The sequence below is a fragment of the Rissa tridactyla genome, chromosome 6, assembly GCF_028500815.1.
Source record: "Rissa tridactyla isolate bRisTri1 chromosome 6, bRisTri1.patW.cur.20221130, whole genome shotgun sequence".
Classification (NCBI taxonomy): domain Eukaryota; kingdom Metazoa; phylum Chordata; class Aves; order Charadriiformes; family Laridae; genus Rissa; species Rissa tridactyla.
Genome location: NC_071471.1, coordinates 73106246 through 73132444, shown reverse-complemented (window position 1 = coordinate 73132444; position 26199 = coordinate 73106246). Strand labels below are relative to the sequence as shown.

The 26199-nt window shown below is 49.6% G+C and overlaps 1 protein-coding gene across 3 annotated transcripts in view; it reads left to right on the top strand.

Moving 5' to 3' along the window:
* The window catches only part of STK32C (serine/threonine kinase 32C), a 95185-nt gene that overhangs the window by 41556 nt on the left and 27430 nt on the right, over window positions 1-26199 (top strand). For 2 of the 3 annotated variants that reach the window (XM_054207482.1, XM_054207483.1), the window contains exon 2: window positions 8605-8660. The exons of the other annotated variant lie outside the window; for it this stretch is intronic. In XM_054207482.1, the coding sequence (XP_054063457.1) occupies window positions 8605-8660 (56 nt within the window). The remainder of the gene's footprint in view (window positions 1-8604; window positions 8661-26199) is intronic. 3 annotated transcript variants of the gene reach the window in all.

The window sequence follows — 26199 nt, the reverse complement described above, 5'->3', positions numbered from 1 at the left end:
GACCAGCCTACCCTTGCGTAGCGCTGGTGTGCTGTCACAGATGCTTCAGGCTCAGCTTAATTTATTTGGCACAGAAAATTAGTTCAGGGTCTTTTGCTGTGCCCATGGAGCCTTCTCTGCCAGTACGTGGCGAGGTGGAGCTGGGTCAGGCTCCAGGGGACAGGGCTGCTGTGAACCATAGAATCATAGGGTGGGAAGGGCCCTCTGGAGATCATCTAGTCCAAGCCCTGCCAGAGCAGGGTCACCCAGAGCAGTTGCACAGGAACGCGTCCAGGCGGGTTTGGGATGTCTCCAGAGACGGAGACTCCACACCTCTCTGGGCAGCCTGTGCCAGGGCTCTGCCACCCTCAGGGTAAAGAAGTTCCTCCTCATGTTTAGGTGGAACTTCCTATGCTCAAGTTTGTGCCCATTACCACTTGTCCTGTCCCTGGGCACCACTGAAAAGAGCCCGGCCCCATCCTCCTGACACCCGCCCTTTAAGTATTTATAAGCATTGATAAGGTCCCCCCTCAGCTGCCTTTTTTCCTGAAGAGACCCAAATCCCTCAGCCTTTCTTCATAAGAGAGGTGTTCCAGCCCCCTAATCATCTTGGTAGCCCTTTGCTGTCCCCTTTCCAGCAGTTCCCTGTCCCTCTTGAACCAGGGAGCCCAGAACTGGACACAGTACTCCAGGTGCGGCCTCACCAAGGCAGAGCAGAGTGGGAGGATGACCTCCCTCCACCTGCTGGCCACGCTCTTCTTGATGCCCCCCAGGATGCCATTGGCCTTCTTGGCCACAAGGGAACATTGCTGGCTCATGGCCATCCTGTTGTCCACCAGGACTCCCGGGTCTCTTTGCACAGAGCGGCTCTCCAGCAGGTCACCCCCAGCCTGTCCTGGTGCAGGGGGTTGTTCCTCCCCAGGTGCAGCACCCTACGCTTGCCCTTACTGAATTTCATAAGGTTTCTCTTTGCCCAGATCTCCAACCTGTCCAGGTCTCTCTGGATGGCGGCACAGCCTTCCAGTGTGTCAGCCACCCCCCCCCAGCTTTGTGTCATCAGCAAACTCGCTGAGGGTGCACTGTATCCCCTCATCCAGGTCATTGATGAATATATTGAAGAGGACTGGACCCAGTACTGACCCCTGGGGAACACCAAGATGGGACGTGCTGGGCAGGTGGCTGAAGACACCTCCTGCTCGTGTCTGGAGGGGCAGTGCTTGGATCATTATGGCCTCGTGGATGCAATGGCATATTTAGCACTCAATTAATTTACATGCCTTCCTGAAGAGTTTGTGTATCAGCTTTACTCTTCCTACACCCAGGGTTGCTTCTTTCACCATTTTTTTGTTTCCATTCATGGTCAAAAATACTAATAGAAGGTATGAATTGGAAAAGTCTTGTCTTTCCTTCACTCTATAATAATCAAAAGCAATCTAGACTATCAGTAATGCTCAAATACCCAGTAGAGCTCTCGTCTCTCTGCTCATCCGCGCACGTGTACCTGGGCAGAGGGCTCCAAGAGCCCAGTCCCTCCTCACGCTTCCTCCCCAGGAGAATTTTTCACCTGGCAGATGGGTGAGGCACGGGGGTTGCTGCTGGGCGGGCAGAGACTTCTTTTCTCTGCCCATCAGCCTTTCCTTGCAGGGTCCTCCTGTGTCAAAACCCGCACCTCGGCGCTGCCTTCTGAAACGTGTGTCTGCCCCAGGAAACAGGTCACGGGTTTGTGACAGTGACACATCCAAGGAACTGGGATAAAAACGATGTCTTCCCGTCATTCCTGGTAGGGCTCTAATTAGCAGTCACGATACTGTGATCAAACGGCTTCAGCTCTGCTCTACTTTAGACTCAGTGCGCTGGAAGAGTTTGATTATTTGCCGGAGAGATTTTATTCCAGCTGCATATAAAGTTTTCCCTCACAAATTTAACAGGATGGTTCTGCCCTGGAAAGCCTGCAGTCGCCGCTCATGGGAACGGATGAGCTTGGGTCCTCGGTGGAGGGTGGCTGCTTGTACTCCGGCCCACGGCTCCTCCAGCTTCTCCGCAGGCAGAGCCTCCTGGCACAGGTTCGCTTTTGGTGCTGCCTCTGCCACCCGCCAGCCTGGCACCCGCCCGCTCCCCTCGCCCCAGCAGCGGTGTGAGTGGGATGTAGTGGGAGGGGGACGCAGCGATGTGTGAGCTTCGGCCTCGGCGGAGCCGCACGGCCACCTCCTGCAGAGACCCCCGTGCTGCGTGGTCAGTGCTCGGTGGCCGCGGTTCCCAGGTGCGGGAGCCATGGGGTGCTCTGCCTGCCGCGGGCTGATGAACAACGAGCCTTGGTGTTGCCAAACGATGAGACCTCCCACGCGGGGATGGCTCCGAGGCGACCCCTGCAGCACTTACATGGGCAGCAGGGTGAATCCCGACATAACATTTGCTTTTTCAACACCAGCACTCTGTAATTTGCTTGGAAGCTGTTTAACAAGTGGTACTACTGTAAAACGGACCATTTAGCAGAGAGCTTTCCCGAGAGGCAGTACCCTTCTAGAAATACTAGCTGGACATGTGGGAGCATGGAGAAACAAAAGCGTCTTTGGTATTGGCCTCGGGGCGTCAGTCCCGCGTTTCAGGTGGCACGGGGGTCTCTGGCGGGTGTTCCGTGCGGGCTGCCTCCTGCCACCAGCCCTGAGAGCACGGCGTGCCCCGGAGCCAGGGGAGGGTAACTGCTCTGGACGCTGTGCCTTGCTCGCCCGTCAGCCTGTGCATGTAACGCACACGTCGTCTCCACGCCTTTTGGCCAGGACCACCGGGGACTCGAGTAGTGCTCGCTCATCTGCACCAAGGGCAAGCTCAGCTGGGTGGCTAATGAATAACCCATTTGCCTCCCTGGGTTGTTACTGCACAGTAACGTTGTTTATTCTAACAGAAATAGCATTTTTAAAGCATACAGAACACAAGGGCCAAGGTGCTGTGTTTTTCTCCGCAATCTCTAGTGCCTCCTGAGCTCGTTGATGGAGAAGCAGATGAATGTAATACATTTGCACTCCTTTGGAAGGGTTCCTGGCCAATGCAAGCAGTATTTTTGCACTAATTAGGGATGGTTTCTGGCCAATGCAAACATTTTTGTACCCAATATCAATAACCCAATCTTCCTAAAATGACTTTGCAGTTGCTTTGTATGGTATGTTTGATTCCTTACGGAGTTGCAGAGATTCATTTTTAATCATACAATAACTCACTGTTTTTTACACGACTTCAGAGTTGCTTCCTAATAATATGTTTGAATCTTTAGTTTCTAAAGGGGTTCATTTATAGCACTGGGCTTGTATTATACCTTTAATTTCTTTCATTATCTACCAGCATTCCCTGAATTCCTGGGTAGTTAATGTTCGCTTGAGTTTCCTGTCAGTCATATTATACCGCATTTCCATTTTTCTCACCCATGTAATCTTCTCTGTGGATATGAATAGGCAAAACAGATCAGCCTGAGATGTTGGAGACTGAACATATTGCTTGTGCTTTTCCCAGTGACAGAAAGGAAAGCAGTGGTTTCTTGTGCCGTATGGAGCCTTCCAGTTAGAGAAAAATGGATGCCTTGTGTTCAGAGGGTTTTGGGCTTTGGGAGGATTGCTGATAGCCTTCCCCATTGCCCTTTGCCTCCGCTCTCTGTGAAATACCTCTGCTTTTTCCCCCACCTCGCTTTACCTCATCTCTAATCACAAATCTCACTTTTGATCTCCCTGATCTTACTGATCTTTCCAATTCGCTAGGTTCATCCTGCAGTTTGAAAGCCTTTCATACCGAGTCCTGCCTGTCCCTCCTGTTGTCCTGCCTCTCTCTCTCCCGCTGTTTTTGGCAGGCTCACCTCTTCTTCGGAAATTGCCGGCGGGTTGCATCGGCAGCAGCGCCTACGCTTCCCCCGCAGGTCTCTGCAGCGCTTCCCTGAGCCCCGTCCCCTTGCTCAGACCCCCCCGTCCCTCTCAAAGCTGCTCCGAATCCCGGCAGCTGCTAGTCCTGCTGGGCTTCCTCTTCCTCGTCCCCTGACTGTCACGACGCTTTTCCCCGACATCAGTGCCCCGTGTTCCCTGCAGGCTGTCCCGCTGCCGTGCGGCGCGGATGGCTGCCCGCTCTCCATCCTCTGCCTCGGGCTTGGCAGACGTGGCTGGGATCGGTGGGTGCCGTGACTCGTAAGTCTGAGCTGCGACTCGCTTTTCTGTGGGCTGAAACTCTCGGCGTTTTGTGGCAGCACACTTGTGGTTGCTGTGGCCCCGTGTTAATGTTTCTACATCAATTACCGCGGTGCTTTCTTTCAAAGCTAGATTGCAGTAATATAATAGGTAGGCAAATGCTATTAATTACGCCCCCATATAGAATTACATTGATAGAAAGAGAAGGTTGATCATGCCATACTAGCCTTACAAATTTGCTGATACAAGACTCAAAAACGAATTTCTTAGGTCTTTAGTGTTGTAGAGAGTCATTCTTGGAGTTAGAACTTCCCTGTTTTTATTGATGAAGCTGGAAAATGTGCAGATAAATAGTGAAAGGTTGACTTGATCCTTAAAACGTGATTTTTAATTTTCCGTTTTCCCCAGATTTGAGGGTATCAGATACTGGGTTTTCTAACTGCATCCATTGTTTTCCTACTATTGGACATTAATAGCAGGTCCTGATGTTAAACCCTCACTGGGTGTCCACTGTGTATCTGAAGTTTTATGGTAGTTCTGTCTTGCCATACTTTTAGATATCTTGTAAATAAATGCAGAATAAATATCAAAAATAATGAAGACATTTGTAATTTTAAGATAGTAAAGAAAAAAACCTCATTTTTTTTCATCTTACATTGAGGCATACTCGTCCTTCTGCATAAAGAATTTTTGCAGCAAAACTTATTCTTCATTCTCTTTATTTCACTGGAAAAGAGAAACTGTGCACCCAGTCTGCTTTATCACACAGTACATTCTGTGATGACAATGAAATCTTAATTATAGAGATGTCAGTGCAGCACCTGGCTCTCTCTTGTGAAGGGGGCTGGACTGGGCTGCGTGAGGTTTGGTGAGGTCCAACAGGCGCGTGAAACCCTGCCGTCCTGCTTTTCACGCGTTCCTGGAGACAGAACAAAAACACATCAAACTAAGCAAATCCAGGTCACGATATTTTTCTTTATTTGTGATTCATCATTTGTCACTTGATGCCAGGGAGAGTCAGGAAGAGGCATGTCTCTGGTGGCAAGAGCCAACGTCTTACGTCCAGCAATTCCACTGACCTGCAAAAGAGCAGTATTGATAACGAGCTGTTAGAGGAGTCAATAGGAATAATTAGTGTAGTTTTTCCATGAGGAGATAATGAAATATCCATTGGGGCATTTCAACGCCGCAGTTGGCGTTGGATTGTGGTATGACCAACAAGTCAGTGTCCTTGCGCCGTGGTGCTGCACCGCCTCGTGTTTGTACGTTGCAGATGGGAATAGAGTAGAACAGAACAGAACAGAATAGACTGTTTGCGTTTGAAGGACTTAAAGCGATCATCTCGTCCAACTGCCTGACCAGCTCAGGGCTGACAAGTTAAAGCGTGTTGTTAAGGGCGTTGTCCTTAATACTTGGACACTGCCCGGCGTGGGGCCCTCCAGGAAGCCCGTTCCAGGGCTTGACCACCCTCGCGATAAAGAAATGCTTCCTAAAGCATCCCAGGTTTCCAGGTCCCTCTCCCCCTCTCCTGGGTTCCTCCGGTTCAGCCTCAAGCCAGACCCATTCCTGTACTTGCAGATTGGGAGCGTCGGAGCGGTGCCGGTCGCAGCAGTGGGTGAGCTCGGTCCTGCGCACAGGCAGCAGCTGCCATCTCCCGCTGCCTGCGAGCGCGGGGCGCGAGATCCCCCGCTGCCGCCGGTGACTCAGCCTCATACCAGTCACCCCCAAATAGTCAGCTCTTCTGGTTGCGGGTGAAAGACAGCTTTCTCCTGTCAGCTCACGGAAAGCGGAGTCTCTGGAGCATACGTAATTGTTCCAGGCAGGTTCAGGATTTCTATTTTAGGGATAATCACATTTTCTGTAGTGATATGTTGTCATTTTTAGAAATCCAGTGTGTTGCGCACAAAAAGCAACATGCTGCTACTATGATTTCCTTCCTCAAATGTTGAGATTTGCTTTTTCTTTAATGGGATTGCTTACTAATTCCTGAAGAAAATAATGAAACTGAAGAAACAGTCGGTGCCTGTTCATCTAACGTCATCTGTACTTCAAATCAGCAGACCTGTGTATTTAATTTATTAAAAGTGACATCTTTGCTGATAGGTTCAAGGGCCCGGTGAATATTCATATCTAGATTTCTGTCTTCACTGTTGACTAGAGCGTGCTTTCTAGATCGGTTGTAGTCATGGATACATGGAAATGACACTTTTGGGTTTGTTTTCTCAGCAGCAATGATTTTCTACACAATATTCCAAACATAATAATAAAGAATTGTCAGAAACTGTCCTCCTGGAGTGATCGCAAATCATGAGCACATGCACATCATTTAATTGCCAAGAAAATGCTGTGCTTTAAAGGTCCTGACTATAGCTGGGTTTCCTCTTTGAGCATTTCTTCGTGACCGAAGTTCAGTTAATGGATTTGCTTGCACGTGAAAAAAATTGGTTCAGCATTGTGTGTGCTAAGCTTTTGGATTTCAGAAAGAGTATTTATGAACAAGATGTAGCTGGGGTTACATGTTGCTCACTGCGGTCTCTCTAATGGGGGTGGGAGGAAAAGCCTCAATAAAAAGCTGCCTGTGGCTGCAGATTTTCCCTTCCAGGGCTGGGTTTTGTCAGACGGGAGGGAGCAGGCGACCGTTTGCAGCTCCTGCAGCATCTCGGACGAGCTGGCCACTGGCTCCAGGCTTTACCCACATCTTGCCAGTGTCTCATGGCTTCTCAGCCCAAGACGCGCCAAATCCTGCTCAAAGAGAGGTGTTCGCCAGGGAGGAGGGGAGCGGTGGGGACATGACACACCACGCGTGTAGCTGAGGTGTCAGAAGGACGGGGCAGCGCTGGTTTGCCCACGTGGTCTTTCATGGAGTCTCCTGGAGCATCCCGGGGGAGGAGACAGTGCATCTGCCCTTCAGCATCGCTTATGGAGTGGGGGGAGATACGTGGTAGGAACTGGCCCAGACTCTGTTTTCAATTTCCTTTGGCAAAGTTTTCCGAGTTCTGCAGAAAATATCCCACAAAAGTGACAATAACAATATTTTGGATATAAGCCTAGCACAAAAGGGTAATAGGAACTCCACGGGCATGCGTGGGCTTTTGATTCATCCTCAGAGATGACAGATGTGCATTTATTTAAGATCTGGGAGCTGGACTCGGAATATTTATAGTGAATTCTTTGCTCCCGCTCTTCCTGTGTGATTTTGGCCTCCGCTGTTGGTCAAACATGGGTTCAATGCTCTCTGTTGACCACCTCATGCATCATTCCCATTGCAAATCCCCAAGACCGTGCCAAGCATTTCTCTTTGTCCAGCCTTGGGAGCTTTCTGGGGAGGAAATGCTGAGGGTCCCCATGCACGGACAGGCTCTCGTGGCAGAAATGTCATGGGCTGGCGGGTGGAGCTGTGCAGGGTGCAGCTCAGTCCACTGGTGACCTCCTCCTACACACGTATGGCCACCTCGAGAGCACACCGGGCTCAGGACAGAACACAGTAGTTCAGCTGGAAGGGCCCTGCAACAGTCACCCCGTCCCAGCGCCTGGCCGCTGCAGGCTGACCAACAGCTAAAGCACGTGCTTGTGCAGCAGCCAGCGCTGGCGCGGGGAGCGTGGCTGCACCATGGGCTGCGTGGTGCAGCTTACTGGGCTGAGGACGTCAAGGAACTGAGGTGTAAAGAGGCAATTTGTAGAATGGGAGTAATGCCGGGTCCTTCACATGGGCTTTTGTGACAGTGCTTATTTATTTGATTGTCTGTGAGGCACTCCATCTATATGGCAATGGGAGTTATCTCATTATTGGTATAAATAGATCTATCTTTTTTATTTATTTAAGACTGATCTTACATTAGACCACAGCAAGTTTGGTAAAAATAACTTTGTTGACAGTGGCTGCTGCTGAAGGCAGTAGCTGAAGTGTTAGACCTGCACTGGCTTCTTGTCTCGTTACTCCTCATCGTGGCTCTGGAAGAAATAACAGATGTGGTACAGAAGGGTTTGCATGTGAAGAGAGTGGAAGCCAGCCCTCGTCCTCTCGATGCTGTCCTTTGGAAAGCACAGACACCAGCGCGACGGGCTGTTGGATGTGCACGAGCGGTACGGAGCCAGGCGCGGGGAGCGCAGCCGGGACGTGTGGTGCGCCCGCGTCCTCCGCTCTGCCGCACTCCGAGTTTGTGCACGCTTACGGCGTCGCTGTGAGACTTGTCCTGTGCCGACATGGTCGAAGCTGTATTTTAACTCATGCTAAACCACTTCTTTAGTAATCTCATTCAACCTGTGTGCTAGCGACTTCAAGCAGGTAAAAAGACGCTGTTGAAAGAAAAACAGCTGCTGTCCCGCATCTTCCCCGGGAGACGGTGACTTACAATAAAAGCTTGACCAATGCTCTTTAGCTGCCTCCTTGTTGTCTTTTTAAATGTAAGATCTTTGCAGTAAAGCATTTACAAATTTAAATTCTTTTTTCTTTACCTTGTAGTGAACTTTGACCACTTCCAGATTCTCCGGGCGATTGGGAAGGGAAGCTTTGGCAAGGTAGGCTTGAACGCTCGGTCTGGAGTTTGCTTGTATGTTTTATCAGGTGCCTGCTGTTACCTACTTACGATACATTGAAACAGGAGCAGTGCTGAAATAGGCTATTTTTATGGTTGGATGATGGCTGCTAAGTAAACACAGGAAAAATGTGTTCAGGAAAATACCTTGTTGCCATTTGGCATTGCTTTAATTCTTGGCATCTTAGTGAAACAGCTGTATTTTAAACTACCAGCACAATTGTGACCGTTTTGTGGCAAGTATTCATTCTGTTTCCTTTTTCCTGAGGGGGTTTCTAGGTTGTGAGGGGGGACAGTAAGGCAGGGAGGCATTGGAAGGTGTTCTGGGTGATTGACTGAGCTGGCACAACTTGGTCGAGAGCGTTCTGTGAAGCCTCGAGCTGTTTTCCCACTCAGAAATGAGTTATGCTGAAGAGTTTTTGTTGTTTATTTTTAACAAGTTTTTTTTGCCAAGCATGTGGGAGAAGGTGGGAGGTGATGATCAAAAAGCTGGATAGCTCTGGAAATTACTTACTGGTTGATTTCCTAGTTTTATTCCTTTTTCATTCCCTTTTTCACCGACTCTCACTCAGTCCCCGTGTAGATATCTCTTTGCTGTCATGGCGTTTTACACCATTTCTTTGCACTGCAAGCACAAAGTGCGGCGTGTCTGTGTGCGCGCACCTGCGTATGTCCGTGCACGCGCACGAGGCTTCATTGCATTGGTTCTCTTCTGTAGTTATTTGGTCACCTGCATTTTACTGTGCCCCAGCAGTAGTTGTGTCCCTCTGTTCAGCTGAGACGTCTGCGCCCCGTGGACAGGAGCTGTAGGAGCGATGACCCTGGTGACAAGTCACGAAAATTGCTGAATTTGGTTGTCGTAATCTTCTTGCGTGATGGCCACGTGGTGTGGGGCTTTGTGCCAGGGCTGGGTGTTGGGCTGGGACAGGGAAATGGCCTTTGAAATTGTGCAAAATGTGCAATATCGAACCTGTGAAATAGCACAGACTAGTTCAGAGGACGGCGCGAGCGCCTCCGTGTCTCCACATGCTACTCGGGCAAACTGAAGACAAGCAGAGCGGTCAGAGGAAAGCCGTACCCTCTCTCGTTTCTTTCTGGTCTGGGCACCTCGGGCACTTTCTCCCAGCTTACTTTGGTCCAAAGCTCATAGCATGAGGGTAAGAAAATCTGAATCTGGCCCAGGAGATGAACCATACTCTCCTTCGCTTTTTCACTCTGCCCGTCACAGCCCTAACGAGGCAGCGTCACGCTGGGCGATGGCCACGTGAGCAGCCTGACCTGCTGCATTTCATGCTCAGAAACTTTATTCGGATGCTCAGAAACTTAGCAAAAGCAGAATTTCCTCGGGAGATCTGAGACCTGTTTGCTAAGAAGAGCAAATTTTTACCAATTACTGAAAATCTCTTTGAGTACTTAAAATGTATTGAGTAGCATTGGTCTTGAGAAACAGTACAACCCTCCGACCGCAGTCTCGATGAGGTAGAGTCCAGCTGCTCTTGGTGTCAAGAGAGGGGACACAATTAGTCATAGTGCTGCCATTAGCACTGCTTGCTAATGAAGGTGTTTTGTTGCAGCCTCAGTTAACTGACGAACACCGAGGTATCTGTTACACTCTTCTGGCGTGCTCGGGGAACAACCTACCCACGTGAATTCCTGCCTGGCTTCGTTGTCAGTCCACATGGGATCAGGGTAATGGAAATGTAATGCCAAGGAGTGTGTGAGTCAGGGGGAGGGTGGTTTTAAATAGTCGCCCATATTTGCAGCCGTGTCTCTCGAGCAAGAAGCAGTGAAAGCCGGCAGCAGCGCTGTGTTGGATTTCTGAGGTTATATTAGACGGTGGAGAATGATTAAGTAGAAGCTCAGGTCCTTCCTTAGGGTAGCGCTGTAAAGGTAAAGTAGACAGCAGAGGAAGGTCTCTCCAGATGCTCCTGGCAACAAAGGGAACTCTCAGTGTCTTGTGACTTCTGCTCATCCTCAAAGACCAAAACCTAACTCAGAATCTTAATAAAAAATAGCAGGTAACATTTTTTTCCAGCTCATATGAGAAGACTCGTACTTCCAAATGTAAACTTTCAAGAGAAAAGAGGGTTTATTCTGCTGAGCAGCAGCACTTGGTGCTGGAAGATCAATTCTGCTCTCAACATGAAAAGGAGAAAAAAACATTCTTGTCCCAGGGTAGGACCTTATTGGCTTTGAAGAGAACTGCTCCTCAGGGCTGCTTCCTTTTCTGTTTATGTTAAAGAAAGGTTAAGTCTAGCACGTAGCAGTCTATCAGGCGTCAGAATTGTATATACAGTTTCAACAAAATGCTGAAATGATTCATCTGTCATCTTTCTGGATAATTATGTGAATATGCTAAATTTCCTTTGATACTGAGAAAAGCTTTTTATATTTACAAAGTCATTTACAACTCGCATTTAATTACAGAAAATGTAGAACTACCTACCTGAAAACTGTTATTTGAAATTTATGAGTAATTTAGTTGCTTTGGTTGATTTAAGCACTATCTGCCTGCATTCAGGAAGGTGTTGAGGAGCCGGTGTCCCGTCCATCTCAAAGCGGGGGCGTGGACCCTCAGTAAGGGACCTGTGAAACCTGTGGTGCCGTGTGATGTTGTAGTGACGGAACCCAGGAGGCAGCCACTCGCTGGGTTCTTTGGGCAAGGCATTTGCTTTGAACTCTCATTTTGTGCACCTCTCAGGACAGACTGTGTGGTCCTTGGTACAGGAACTGTACAAAGTGAAGGACGTAGGAACTCAGGAATCACTTTTGGAGAACCTGGAGAGCCCTGGAACTGTGGCTCTGGCATATCTGCAAAATCCGGCCAATTTCTGTTTCCTAGAGATGGGCTTAATCATCTTTAAGATACTATTAATCAAATGAAGGTCATGCTTAATTCCATGTTTACTCAAATTAGCAAATGTGTAATATTTTCCATACATATTAGTGGTATATATTGGATTTTCAGTATTTTAATAGGAGCACTGTGTTTCCCCTGTAGCACAGACTCCTTTCTCAAGCAGCAGAAATTGCTCAGGTTTTAGCTGGTCCGTTGCCGCAACCCAAGGAGCAGGAGCCAGTAGCCACATCTCCAGAATGTGGTGCATTTCGTGGGAAATGGGCGCCGAGTTTCATTACGCTCCATGAGATGCGGAAATCTGAGACGGTGTTGGTTGCATTGCAGGTATCCTGACGTCTCCCTTCTTAAAAATGGACCTCTCCTGGCTTTAGCCCTTGGCTGTTCAAACTGGGAGGCAGCTGAGGGAGTGTTCACCCCTGTATTCCTCCTCCCAGTTGGGCTTCCCTCTCGATTCTCCCTCGAATCAGCCACCGCCGCCTTTTCCAAGGAACAAAGAACTGGATAGGTTATGGGAATTCATTATTTCCACTTTAACTGCTGTGAGGAAATGAAAACACATCTGAAGTTCTTCAGCATGGATTTATGTCTTTGCTGTTGGAATAGGGGATTAAAACGGGCAATGGGGGCTGTAATGAGCAGCAGCATGAAACGAAATTTTCCAGAAAGAGGAAATAACTCTCAGGGCGAGTGCGCCCGTGCAGGCAGCCCACAGGGGCCTGGGGGGCATTGCTTTCATTTTTCTTCTTTTTCAATCATAGAATCATAGAATCTCAGAATCCCAGGTTGGACAGGAGCTCAAGGATCAGCTGGTCCAACCGTTCTTGGCAAAGCACGGTCTGGACAAGACGGCCCAGCACCCTGTCCAGCTGGATCTTGAAAGTGTCCAGTGTTGGGGAACCCACCACTTCCCTGGGGAGACTGTTCCGACGGCTGATGGTTCTCACTGTGAAAAATGTTCCTCTTGTGTCCAACTGGAATCTCCCCAGGAGTAACTTGTACCCATCACCCTGCACCTTTTCCATGTGACCCCTTGTGAAAAGGGAGTCTCCATCTTCTTTGCAGCCACCCTTTCAACACTGGAACGTGGTGATAAGGTCTCCCCTGAGCCTTCTTTTCTCAAGGCTGAACAAACCCCGTTCTCTCAGCCTTCCCTCATGTGGCAGCTTCCCAGTCCTTGGAGCGTCTTGGTGGCCCTTCTCTGGACCCTCTCCAGCCTGGCCACAGCTTTTTTGTGTAGCGGGGACCAAAACCGAGCCCCGTATTCCAGGTGTGGCCTGAGCAGCGCTGAGCAGAGTGGGACAATGACTCTGTCTCTGCGGGTGATGCCCTTGGTGATGCAGCCCGGCACCGTGTTGGCTTTCTGTGCCACCGCAGCACATGGCCCACTCCTATGGAGCCTGTCCGCTGGGACCCCCAGGATCCTTTTCACAGAGATGCTTTTTATCTTTATTTTCAGTAATTTTTGGCATTTTATTGGGACCTGCAGAGGTTCAGGGGAACCCACCTGGTAGTAAAGAGGTTTCTATGGCAGGCAGGCTGCCCAGTGAGGGCCTGGAGAACAGAGACCCCACACAAGCTCCCGGCCATCCGATGGACGCGGTGCAGTGGCAGCTGGGGATTGGGCAGGAGTCACCACGGGGGACGGGGTGAGGGACAGCCATCCTCGGCACCGTGGAGCACGGTGGCTGCGGGCAGAGGGGTCGGCCTCCATGGCCGGCACTGGCGGCCCTCCCGGCTCTGGGGCGGCTGCGGGGTCCCTGCTCCCTGGGGTGGCTTCTCACCTGCCTTGCCAAAGAAAACATGCTTGCAGGGTGGCTTGCTTTGCAAAAGTACCTTACCTTCATGACTTTGTTGTTTTAATAATTCACACAACCTGAAGCTGGGTATAGAAAAGCTTTAATCCGTTTTCTAAAGGTCATAAATGCCCACCCAGTAGATATACCGTAAATAAAATTCCCTTAAAGTCTGTTCTCAGCTGAATCCCTCTTTGATATCGACACAAGCTTGATCCTTGGTCTTTTTTTTCTGCCTTCATAAATGTTGGTTTTTTCCCCCAAAAGAAAGGCTAGAAACATAATCCTCTGATATTGAAATACCACGGGTATTTTTTGCCCTTGTTTTCCCCTCTGCCTGTTCTGGAGCTGGCGTGCGGCCGAGGGTTTGTCAGGGCCGCAGCAGGGTCTCCAGACACGCATCCCTGCCGGACACGGGCCCTGGCACACGTTGGAACGCTGGTGACAGCCCCGGCCCCGTGTCACAGGCGTGCCGTGCTGTCGGGAGGCTGCGGAGGGGCAAATGCGTTTGCTTTTCAAAACGGCCTTGTGGTTCACTGAGAGGGGACAGCCAGGCGAGGGGCGTCCCTGCGTCCCGGGGTGTCTGACCCCCCGCCCAGCCTGGCGGAGGGGGAGGCCTGGCTTGCTGCACCCTCCTGCTTGGCCCCAGAGCCACACCGGGTGTCGTGCGGGACGCAGCAGGTCCTCCAGGCGGGAGGTGCGCCATGGCAGGAGCAGTGGTGTGAAGAATGTGCTTCACCACGGCGTGCGGCACAGGGGCAGCTCCGCTGGCCGGGGGGACACATCTGCCCAAATCACTTGTCGGGCAGTGACCACGAGCGGGTGTGTGAGAAAGCACGGAGCACACGGAGGGTTATCCTTCCTCTGATGCAACCTCCTAGGTAGTATTTAGAGACTTCTTTTTCTTTCTTGGATGTTGCTGAGCTGTGTCACTGGTAAAAGCCACGGGAGAGAGAATGGCAAAGAATGAAAATCCGAAGTGACGATGTGGTCCAACACTCCCTCACTGTCCAGATCTCGCGCTGTGGGGGCAGGAGCAGTAAAATTACAGAGCATAAGATGCTGCCAAATGACCTCAAGTGATGGAGTGAGTAGTGAGTTCAGCTGGCAGGAGGCCTGTGTACCCCCCGTACAATGCTGCGTTCCCCCACCAGGGACCTGCTTGGGGTTTCTGAAGGATCAGACTTCATAAGACAGTGATATGTAGTAAAAGCTGCCCACTTTTGTTATTATTATATACCCAGTGCCTTATTAACATTTGCATTAGAAACTGCCTGGGGTTTATTTCAGCCCCCGTCATTCCCCGTGGATGATTCACACTGGCGTGGGACGGGAGGTGGGACAGATGCTCCCATCAGCAGCCGGGAGGCTGTGGACAGGAAAGTGGCATGTGAGAGTGGAGGGTGGGAGCATCCCCTGCACCCAAAGACCCACTGGTGGCCCCTGGGCCACCCCTGCAGGTGCCGTGGTGGGTGGCATGGCCTCCCCTGGGCCTGGGCGGCTGCTGCAGCCCCTCTCAGGCAGCCCCTTTGCACGAGTGTGTGCAGGAGGGTACTGTCCCCTGCAGAGGGCCAAGCGCCAGCGGTAGCTCCTGGGCGCTGGTTCTTGGGTGAGATGGCTTTGCTCTGTGTGCCAGCGTCGTCCCGTGCTCATGGCACGTCTCAGCTTGCTGCTCAGACGGCCTCCATCCCTCCCCAATCCTGAAACCTGCTGGCTCCTAGTTGTCAGGAGGCTTGGAGGAGAACGGGGTGCTGGTTGCAAATCATGGCATTCGAATGTGACGCTTATTCTCAGACAGGCGCTGACCCTGAGCTCGTCGTATTCTGTCCACTGATTCATTGCACCGTGTGTCAGGAGGAGTCTCCTGTGTATTTTGCTCAAGCCTTTTCACAGGGTAAGGGTGCCTTTTCTGGTGCAGTATGTGGCACCCGCTCACACCCCTGCTCGTACTGCTCCTTCCTCGGACGCTTCCCTTCCTGGGCCGCGGGGGACGGGCAGAGCACGCTGGTTGTGCTGGCTGCGCGCTGCGCGTTGAGAAATGCCCTGCAGGTCTCATGCACAACCAAGAGTTAAATTTGTGCTTGAGCCAATCTCTCTCCGTTATCCACTGCTGAACAACCCAGAAGATGTTCTCATTTGGTTTGCTCCACCTCGTGCTTGCAGAGCTGTTGGGAAAAGCACCTCTTTACTCTGCATCTGAAGTTTTGTCATTTTCTTTCGTCATCTTTTGCTCTCAAAGTGCCCAACAGCGAGAGGATCTAGTGTCTCGTTGCCAGAACAAAGCTTGTCTCTACTAGTTCATGTGTAGCAGCGAAGCCTGATTTGGTGTGATGAATTCATGACTATTCCCTGGTGTCTAATAATACGGTTTAATTAGTGATGGAGCCTTTCCCTCCGTCTGGATCTCTGTCTTGTGTGTCTGATTGGTTTTCACAAAGCTGAGAGGAACTTTCGTATCTTTGAGATGTCCATCCATCTGTAAAATCTGGCTGAAACTGGCTAACAGTCCTACAAGTCGGTAGGGGTGAGCGTGAACAAAATAATCCCATAACCTCATTTTCTTAGGAAAGCAGACACAAATGTTTAATTCACGAAGCCGTCAGCAAGCCCAGCAGACTGGATCCCTCCTGGCGTGAGCCTGCGCTGTAATGCAGCACAGCTCCTCTTCCGGAAAACCGGGGCCCGGGGTGCGTGGCCAGGGCAGCTGGGGCCCACTGCCGCCGTGGGGAGCACTGGTCCCGGCATCCCCATACGATGCACTGATGCAAAATGTCACAGCGCTAGTGGTGACACCTCGGGATGTGCCCGCGCTCTTTGTGTGTCGTATGTTGGCGGCGTGATGAACTGTCACTAGCGATTGTAGTGGTGCTAAGTGATGGAAAAGGGAAGGACAAAGGGTGCTGAATGGTCCCGGCCCCCGTTTCCTCGTTCTCGCCTCACTCTCCTGCTTGAGTGTTGTCGGCCCCGGGGATGTCCCTGGTGCCTGCCTCTGGTATCCACTTCCGAGCTGTCTCACTGTTAGTTTTTCCCCTGTATTTCTTCCTTCCCTACCATTGAATTGAACAAAATGAAGAAAAAAGGAAACATGAAATATAAATTGTTTTTAAGTTTTGTATAATTTTATATAAGTTCTTTTTAATTTTTAAAAAAGCTAGCACGAAATGAAAAGGAAAAAGGATGTCTGTGTTTGTAAGTGCGACATCAACCCCAGCCTCTATAGACTCAGTCAGCAGCCGGGCAGCGCGGTGAGGTGTGCTGCGGCGATGGCTGGCTGGTTCCATGGGACCGGAGGACATGGCCCTGTGCCACTGGCCACCCGCACCCCTCTGCTCACTGCGCCCGCTCCCAGCCCATGGCATCCCTCTGCAAAAACACGTGTGGCCCCAGGCGATGCATCCGTGTGGCAGGAGCCTCCCCGCAGCAACAAACGCCATTCCCTGGCACAAACCAGCCTCTTTAATTGCCATGTAGTTAATTGAGTCTGTAAGGCACGGGGGTGGGCAGGTGGCCAGCGGTGTCGGGGCAGCCCTGCGATGTGGCTGTCACCGGCACCGTTGTAGGCTTAGTTGCCTTGTGCCAGAGGAGGAGTGTTGCTCTCGTAATCGCGATGTGAAGAGTCCGCTTTTCACTCGCTCTGCTCTGCAAAGCAAGGATCCCTGGGTCAGGTAATTCCTGAAAACAGTCCAGGAGGCAGAGATGGTGCTGCGTTTGAGGCAGCCCGGCCTCCCTCAGGCCCCACACCCCTTCTCAGAGCTTTCCCAGCCCTGAACTCACCCAGCGACAGGCACATACACTCCTTCCCTGCTGCAGTTTGCAGAAAGGTCGTTAGTGGGAGGAAGCCTAGACAGCACATCCATAATCCATCTTCCCCGTGACATGTTTGTGTAAAGACTATGAAGTTCTTGTTTGCTATAAAGAGTAAAATGATGCAGTGCCGTTTCAGCGTAGGCAAAAGAAACAACTCCCGAGAGGGTACGGCTCAGTCCTGTAAGCTGGAGGCATGCAGCCAAGCTGTCTGAGGGGCATTTTCTCTCTCCTCCACAAAATCCCCGATCAGAGTCCCACAGTTGTCTCCAGCCGCCCAAAATGAGAGTGGGCGTTGAAGTCTCTATGGACGGGAATGCCCAGTGTGTTCTCATGTGCCCTTTTCAAAACAAGGTGTTTTTCCAATTAGTTGTGACTGTTGGCGATGTATATTTGGCTATTGTTGTTATTAACCCAAGCCATCTCTCTGACAAGGACCACAGGCTGGACCCTCTAGGACATCTCTCTGCCATGCTCTTTGCCTGGTTTTCCTTTACCACGTTCTCTCTGCCTGGACTGGGTTGGACCTCTGGCTCTTGTTTGTGGTCTCCTTCTGCCAGACAAAACCCGTGCTCCTGGGTCTGAAGGTAGCCCAGCTTTTGTCTGTCATTCCCTGCTGTCGCTGCTGTTTCACTGTTTGTACAACTTGTAAATACCAGAGGAGGCATCGCGCGGGTGCTGCACGAGGCGCCAGGGGGCTGGCAAACCCCTGTCCGTGCTGGGAGCGCTGGGACGGGGAACCAGGCGGTGCTGGTGCAGCCGTGATGGATGGCGCAGGGGGGCCTGGCGGGGTGTGCGTTCTCAGCACCGCGGCGCGGGCTCCTCTTCGTCTGGAAGCAGAAGCACCGTCCTGGGGTGAAGCTTCTGCCCGTCCATGCAATGGAAGCTTGCTCTGGCTTGTGTCAGCAGAAATGTTTTCTCACATACATTACTGTGTATGCATCAAGGCTAAATAGCTGTTTTCTGCTCAAATTCTTCCTAGCTCTTACCTGTGAGTAATTTTTCAATATTAAATTCTAACGACAAAATCCGCACACCCCACCCCCACCCCTCCCTGCCTAAGCCCCAAATGCAATCTCGTTTCTAGGCCTTGGGTTGAGGGGACCTTGTTATGGATTGACGTATGCTGTCTGTTGAGTGGCAGATGTCCCTGAATCAGACACTGACCCTTGTGTTCAGAAGGGCCAACCTAATGACGGCGTAAGGAGACGGAGAGCTGAAGGTCTCGGAGGGGATGTTGCACATGGGAGCTTTCCGTACTCTGCTGGAGTCTCGCGGACTCTCACAAGGAGCCAGTGGGAGAGCAGAGGGCAGCGCGGGGTTGGGTGGCATGGATACGAAGCAACCCCACCGAAAGACGTTACCGAATTTCAAATATCATCCATCTGTGAGGACAAAGAGCAGAATATTTTGGCACTTGATCAGATTAATAATTGGAAATCTGATTATTTTTCTTGTAGCATGACCCTTAGGAGGAACTCCAGTTCAGGTGTGCTCCCTAAGCCCCGAGGCTGTGCCTTCTCCTTGGCAGCGGTGTCTTTGCCTGTCCCCTGCCAGCCGCGCAGCACACACCACGCTGCTGGTCTCACCTGGCCCACATAAAACAGTCTTATTTTTAAAGTAAAAAAACAATGCCCCGCTTTGCTAATGTTAATTATAAATTTCTCAGTGGCTTAAATATGACGAGCATTTGGATCTTTTTTTTGTTCTGACAAGCCGTCGTACAACACACCCCCACAAGCTGGTTAACTGAACCAAGAGCATGGGATGTTTCAGCTTCAGATGCGGGATTTGGCAACAATAAAACTGAGGCTCCGTTGGACATCGAAGTCATCTACAGGCCCTTGGAAGCTGCAGCTTATGAGTTTGGGATGTTCTCTTAATGCTCATGGTTGGACAATCCAATTACAAACCACTTAATGTCATAAATGATGAGGAACAATGTCCTCTGTTCTTATGAAATTACGAATATATCAGCATGATACAGCAAATATTCCCTAAGCGCTTTTATAATAGTTTATTAACGTAAGTACTGTCTGGGTTTATGCAGAGCATTATGGGTTGTAGCCGTTTTGTTACCCTAGGCAGCACCACGATTCAATGATGTTTGCGGGAGACGCTCCTTTTCTGCACGTGATGTATTTCTTCCTGTGGGTTGGACCAGCATTGAAAGTCTGAAGTTCATGACTTCCTATGGAAGTGTCTGTGCGCCGCTTAAAACCAAATCCAAATCTCACGGTAGTTGTGCAGACAGAAATCCATAAAGCTGCACTGGGTCCAGTTCTGTTCTGGTTTCTCTGTGGTGAATACGGGAGCTGCCCACAAGCCAGAAGGCGGCAATTGAGAGTTTCTGTGTCTCAGCAATGAAGAAAAAATGCAACGTGAGAAATATAAATAGGAACTGATGCAAGTGGTGTACATTTGCAATAGAAAGCACTGTTGTAATGGTAGATTTGACATCATTGTGCCAGAGTCAGAGAGGCTTGCCGCCTGTGGAGTGCACCAGAAGTCAACTGCAGCACCTGGGCTGGACCTGCCATGGGACAGAACCTTCTCATGGCCAGACTTCCTAGGAAGCATCTTTCGCATTGATGAGCACGTGATATGCTTTTATTCCTCCCAATGTTCCTGCCTGCCTTTCTGCTTTGAAATTCCCGGTTGTCCAGTCTTTTAAGGACAAGGTAGTGGTTTGCCTTGTTTCTCAGATGAACTGTGGTGATGGATTCTGGGGACAGGCAAAAAGAGGATGTGGAAAAGTTGTTGTTATGGAATAGACCTTTCAAGGTGGATCAGAAAGGTTATATGGAGGGTTGAGTATTTGATGTGACAACGTTTGGGAGACCATGAGCGTGCATTTCGTGTTACTTCTGCTCGGGGTGGAGTCTCCTCCCTCCCACGACCATGGTATTGCACAGCGTCTAGCTGCCCCGAGCTGCACACCAGCCACTGAGTCCCCAGAGACCTCTGTGTTGGTTTTATGTACCCTTTCTGTTTCATTTCTACTTATGTGCCATTTCTATTTTGCATGGCTTCAGAGTTTGGTGACCCCCTGCAGCAGCCTCTGAGCTCCTTCTCCTGTGTTCCTGTGCACCTTGGCCTTTGGACCCTGTCCCCACGCTGGCGAGCACGTCCCAGGTGGTAGCTCAGTAGTGGTGCAGTCAAGAGATGCTGCTTTACTGTCGTGGAACTGCATCTGGAAAGTAAACCAGGATTTTTACTTGTGTTACCCTGGCCTGTGCAACTGGGTTCTACCGGGAGAGCGAGGATGGGTAGGTAGGTAGATCCGTGCACATGTGTATGTATTCATACCTGCACAAACGCACCGAGCTTACGATGGCTATTAGGTGCTGCCTTCCTTTTGTGCATCTCCCAAAGGGAGGAAGCACCAGCATTACGGATTTGAACTGCATGCTATTTCTTAAACTGTGCAGTGAGCCGTGTCCCCCCGTGTGGGTGTCTGTCCTTCAGAAGTGGCAGGACGTGTTGCTGGCAGATGTCCTTTTGTAAAAGGGCTGTGGTTTTCCAGGCAGTCTTTATTTATAGCTCTTTTTCCCTGGGAAGCAAAAGAGCCTTACAGTCTCGCTACCTAATGGTATTGTGACAGTTTCACAGTTTGTTGTATGAATCTAGCCAGGTTAGCCTCAGTCCTGCTTATTTATGGCGTTGCTTAAAATCATTATGTCTGAGCACGTGCCTTACAAAATCTGAGGATCCTGGAGTCATTTGCTGTAAGTACAGGTCAGCATTTCAGATACACCTTCCCTTTTCATGCAGTGGCTCAGCTTAAGTGAACCCCCCGTGTCCGAGCGTGCTGCCGAGTCCTCAGTGGGCACGGTGCTGCTGTTTGTGCAGCTGGGTGGTGCGGGAACGCCGTGACATCTGAGGCCCACGGGCTGTGGTCAGAAAACAGCCGGAATTGTCAAAGTGCAGCAGATTGGATATTTTCCTGAGTGTTTTCATTCTCTGACTGCCTGGAGCAAGCTTCCTGAAAAACTGACCTGCATTATATAGAATACCTGCTTCATTAGGAAGCGCTTAAGGAAACCAGGAATGCGTGTTTGTTGCACAAAGGGTGACATTTTGCCAGTAACAAGTGACGAAGAGCTGCTGCTCTCTGCAGTTTCTCAGAAGCTTGATATTTGTCTGGCTTCTCCCTGACAATTAATTAATTCAGCCAAGTGCGGTGCAAATGTTTGTACAGACCCAGAAAACCTGGCTCGGCTGCAGCGGATGAGCTGGCTGGGTCCCTTGCATGGAGCACCCAGTGCGCACGAGTGTGGGGGCGGCAGTGCTGGGTCAATGGTTGGACCTGGTGATCTTAAAGGTCTCTTCCAACCAAACCCATTCTGTGATCGTATGTGGACACGGGAGGGGAGCAGGGCATGTGCCGCCCCGTGTCCTGCAGACCCCGCTGCTCTTCAGAAGCAGAAAACCGGCTTCCTACCGGGTCCAAGCACACTGTCACCAGTCGTGCACTGGGACTTTGCTGCTTCTCGTTTCATTCTCTGCCCCAGACTGATGGATTTAGGGCGGAAGAAACAGAAATGACTAATTCTCATGCCTCAGGTGTATTCTGTCATTTAGGTGCCTGCTCTTTTTTGGTGTCTATTGCTGTATCTTTCTGCTAAATACTGCCTTCGGCACTGGGGAAACAGGGAAGCGAGGAGCGGGCAGAGGGAAAGGCCAAGCTGCTCAGCCTGTCACGAGTGAAGAGCGTCTGAGAAAGTGGCCATGAAATAAAGAACAAGCTTTGTGAGCAGCATAAGTAAGAGGACGTGATTTGCGGTGGGTTTGAGTCCCCGAGTGCTGCTTTCTTCCGACTGACTCCCCATCGGTAAGACTGTTGGCCAGCCCAGGTGGACGTGGCCACTCGGCAGCGCTGCCGGTGCTGGCGGGGCAGCGAGGGGCCGGCAGGTACAACCCGGCAAGGGCCACCTGCCGAAAAGCTCTAGACGTGTTCATTTATATAATGTGGATAGCAAAAATACTATATCTGCTTCAATAGTCTCATAAAATTAAAAGAATGGGAACGAAAACATTGATGAGTTCTAAATTTAGTCTTTCCATTTTCACACAAACTGGAGATTTTTTCTCTGAAATAAAACCTTAACTATAGTTATCACTTTGACAATTGCAATATGCTTTTCTAATCTTTTATACTTTTTTTATTCTTATTGACCTGTCACACTTGCGATGAATTATATTTTTGTGGCCTGATCAGGAATTCTACCTCCCTCAAGAAAACACTTTGGACTGTAAACACATGAGATTTTTTTAGAGAAAGAAAAGGAAAGAAACAGTATTTATTAAAGAGAAGTCTTTTGCGTCTCTGCTTTTCACTGTCACCTCCCGTTTAGTTACTATTTCTGTACAAAATCCATCAAGAATCCTTCTGTTGATGTTGTTCACTCAGAGTCGCAGTAAGATTGTTGTGCTGTATTACTACTTTTGATCTAAAAATTCTTTTTAAAAGTAAGTGCTAAAAGATCCTCTAAATAAAGGGCAATGCAGTATAAAGTATCTATCTGTTCCTGTTCAGCAAATGGTGCAGTTAAACCAAACCACGCTGGAGATTAAATAACCACCAACCCATTCTTCCCAGCTGCCGGTTTGATACGTGCCGTGTAGGACGGGTGCAGGAGCTGTTTGGCCGACGCGTAGCTCGGGAGGCTGCTGCGTGTGCCCTACGTGTGCTCCTTGCAGAGCTCCTTGCGTCGCGCTGCATCCCCGGGCTCTCAGCCCTGCTCTGCTCTACCTTACTTCCTCAGCAGGGAAATACATTCAAATACAAACTTAAAGGAGAACACTTGCATAAGATGAGAAAAGTAGATTTTAGCCCCCCGCTATCATCCTTGGGCGTATCAGAGAGAATAGATGGGCAGGGTTGTTCCTGGGCAGAGTGCTCCAGTTGAGACCTTTGTGGGCAGCAGCTCCTCTTCTTGGATGCTTCCAGGATTGAGGCAGAATTTAAGCCATGGTCAAGCACTGCTGCTCGGTGGCAGCGATGAGCTGGTATTGATCTGCCGATCTGCCCCTTCCTGGTGCTCCGTCCCATTAATCCAGTGAGCACAGTTTGCCACGAAATCCATCTGCTTGCCATTGGGCACGCAGGGCTGGATTGGGTGGCTGCTCGCTCGTCTGGGTGGCCAGGCTGAAGTCGTAGCGATGACTCAGCTCGGTAATGCTGTCTGATGTTCATGGAGACATGCTTGGTGATGGGCTGCTTGAGGGATGGTGAATAACTCAGCAGCATTAATGAGTGGAAGCATAAAAGCTCTGTAGATGCCTAATGGGTGAGCCGCAGTAGGAAGATCCTCTTCTCTGCCTTTGAATGCTTGGAGCGTATGTCTTCATTTTGGTGATATGATACAATTAAGTACTGTTGGGTAGGTTTGATAGAAAGGCTTGTGGAGTAGTGCTGTGGCTCCTTGGGAACAGGCTGGAGGCAACCCCTTGTCTGCTGTGACTGATGACCCATCTGCTTGGCTCAGCCGGTGGGGTGGCTGCAGTGATGGAGGAAGGAGACCAGCCAGGAGGAGTGGGGGGTTTGTCCATGTCCATGTCCACGTGCCCACACACAGCCCCTGTGCCCCCACGTGGAAGGGACCTCCATCTCCCCAGCCCCTACAGCTGTCTCTTCCAGGCAACACGGCTCTCTCCAGCCAGCCATGACAGAAATCAATTGCTAGAAGAATTGCAAGAGATTGCTCATGGAAAAGGGACCCAGCATATTTTGTGTACTGAGTTCCTACATGTGCAGAGGTAGATGCTGGAGCTGCCGTATTATTCGCTTTCTTGCTTTTTCTGAAGGAAGGGTCAACAATGGTCACAATGAAATTCATCAGTAGTTAATAGAGTTGTGCTAGGCATGATAAGTTGGTCTTAACCACAAATTATCATTAGTCTTCTCACTTCCAAGATGATGCTTTCTCATTGATGCTTTCTCTGTTTGTGTACTTTGATAGTTCCTTCATATGGTCTCTGTTGGTGGCCCTTCACATGTTCTGTGTTGAGTGTTGGGCATGTAGGACAAAGGGAAAATAAAGCTATGTTTGGTCAAGTCTTACAAGGTCTATGTTTGAACTGTCCTTTTTCCCCAGGGAAAGATACTAGGGATTTTAAAGCGATATTGAAAAGCAAATCTGAACAGATGGGACTTGAATGTGGCCAAACTTCCATCCAGCCAAGTTACTGTTTTTAAACGTGCAGAGGGGTGCTGCGGTTGATGGAGGAATTAATGCTGTGTGCAACGTGCACAGTACGTGTACAGAGGTATTTGCTGTCAAGTAACAATAGTTTACAGTTACTCTGATTCCTGACAGACAGTTGGCAGCCCAACAGCTGATGGTAAAGGTGGGAGGTTTTCATCACTCTGGCACATTAGCTGTTTTTAATGAACCAGAGTGAGCTTTGCTCACCGTTATACTGGGAGTCACTTCACAATTTGCTGCATCTTAGGTACGAGCATCTGTGGTGTGGTAGCTCGTTTGCAATACCTTGGCCTGGTGCTGTAAAACAAGGTCTTTCATTACAGAGGACCCTCACTAGAGGAGATGTCTACCAGGGCAGATCCCTTTGCTGCCACGTGGTGGTAAACGCGTCAGTGCAATGAAGCAGGCTTCTGCCAATGAAAAATTAAGCATTTGGCTGCAGGTGGCATTAATTCCCGCTGAAGGTTTTGCACTGTGAAACATGAGTATCCCCTTTTTTCTTAGGTGAAAAGTTATACCTATATTTATTTACTTCAGCACGGAATGGAAACTTTGGTGCCTGGGAGGCGTGTTGCAGCAGCAGCACAGAAACGAAGACGTTAGGCCACGTCGCTCTCAATGCCATTGCCCGGCAGCGCCGTTTAAAGACGAGTGATGAGGTTTTTCAAAATAGCACAGTAAGTGTTCCTGCCTTGGGATCAGGAAGAGCTTCAACATTAATTTACATTCAGAGATTAAATAAAACCCTCCATTCTTCATTGGAAATAATTAGATTTCTCTCTGTTCCCAAGTTTTATCAAATACGTAACTAAAAAAATCTTTTCCTCTGCCTCTTCGACCAGCATATAAAACGTCACAGGATGTAATCAGGGCTGTATGAAAGATGACTCCAAATACAAGATTTAACTCAAAATATATGTCAGCCATAGGAAGACGTACTTTCCACCTTTTATTCAGAAAAGACTTGTTATCTGTAGTTACATACAGGGGACCAGCTCCTCGTGTAAATCCGTGGAGTGCTGCTGAGCTGGAGTAAATGGTGGATCCAGGTTTGGATATATCCAAAAGGCAGAAAGGAGACGGGTCATGGCGTCTTCAGGGATTTCTGCAAGTTGGTCTGGTTTTTCATCATTCTTCTTTAAATAATATTAAAGCCAGAAAAGCCCAGCAGAGATAACGAGCATGTGATTGAAGCTACACAAAAATCTAGATGCCAAACAGCCTTTCCGTAGGAAGCGTGACAGCTCCAGAACACATCTCCCTGTTTGTCCTCCTCCCCGCGCTCGGCAGAGCCGTCTGTGCGGTGGGAAACACAGTTCCCTCCACTTGGGAAGCTCCCGAGTGAGGCTCTGCTACGCTGGGCCCCGGAGGTCAGCAAATCCCGGCCACGCCACACCAGACACATGCTCAAGACAATGACCAAAGGATACTCCAAAATGCCTACATTTCTGCTTTAAAATATAGTAAAGACACCAGATTTTGAGATATCTGATGGCCTATAATTTCTATCAAATGTTGAAACTGTATAGCTGGAATTCAAGAGGGGAGAGGGTGGAGAACGAGGGCAAACAAAAGTAAAGAAAAATGCTCCTTTTTTATTTTTTTGTTTCTTAGGTTTGTATGCCGTCAGTTCTCTAGTTTTTCCTTGTTTATTTGGATTAATGTCTCTCATGAGGTGAAAAAGTCTATGTGTTTTTTGGAGCTGCAAGTCAAATAATCACCCATATCCAAAACTCGATTATAGAAACATCTGCTTAATGTCTGACGAGATGTTATTTTCTCAGTGTGACATTAAAAGGAAGTGCTCAATCTGAACCACCTAAAATTGCTTTAAATCATAGGATTCAGAGCATG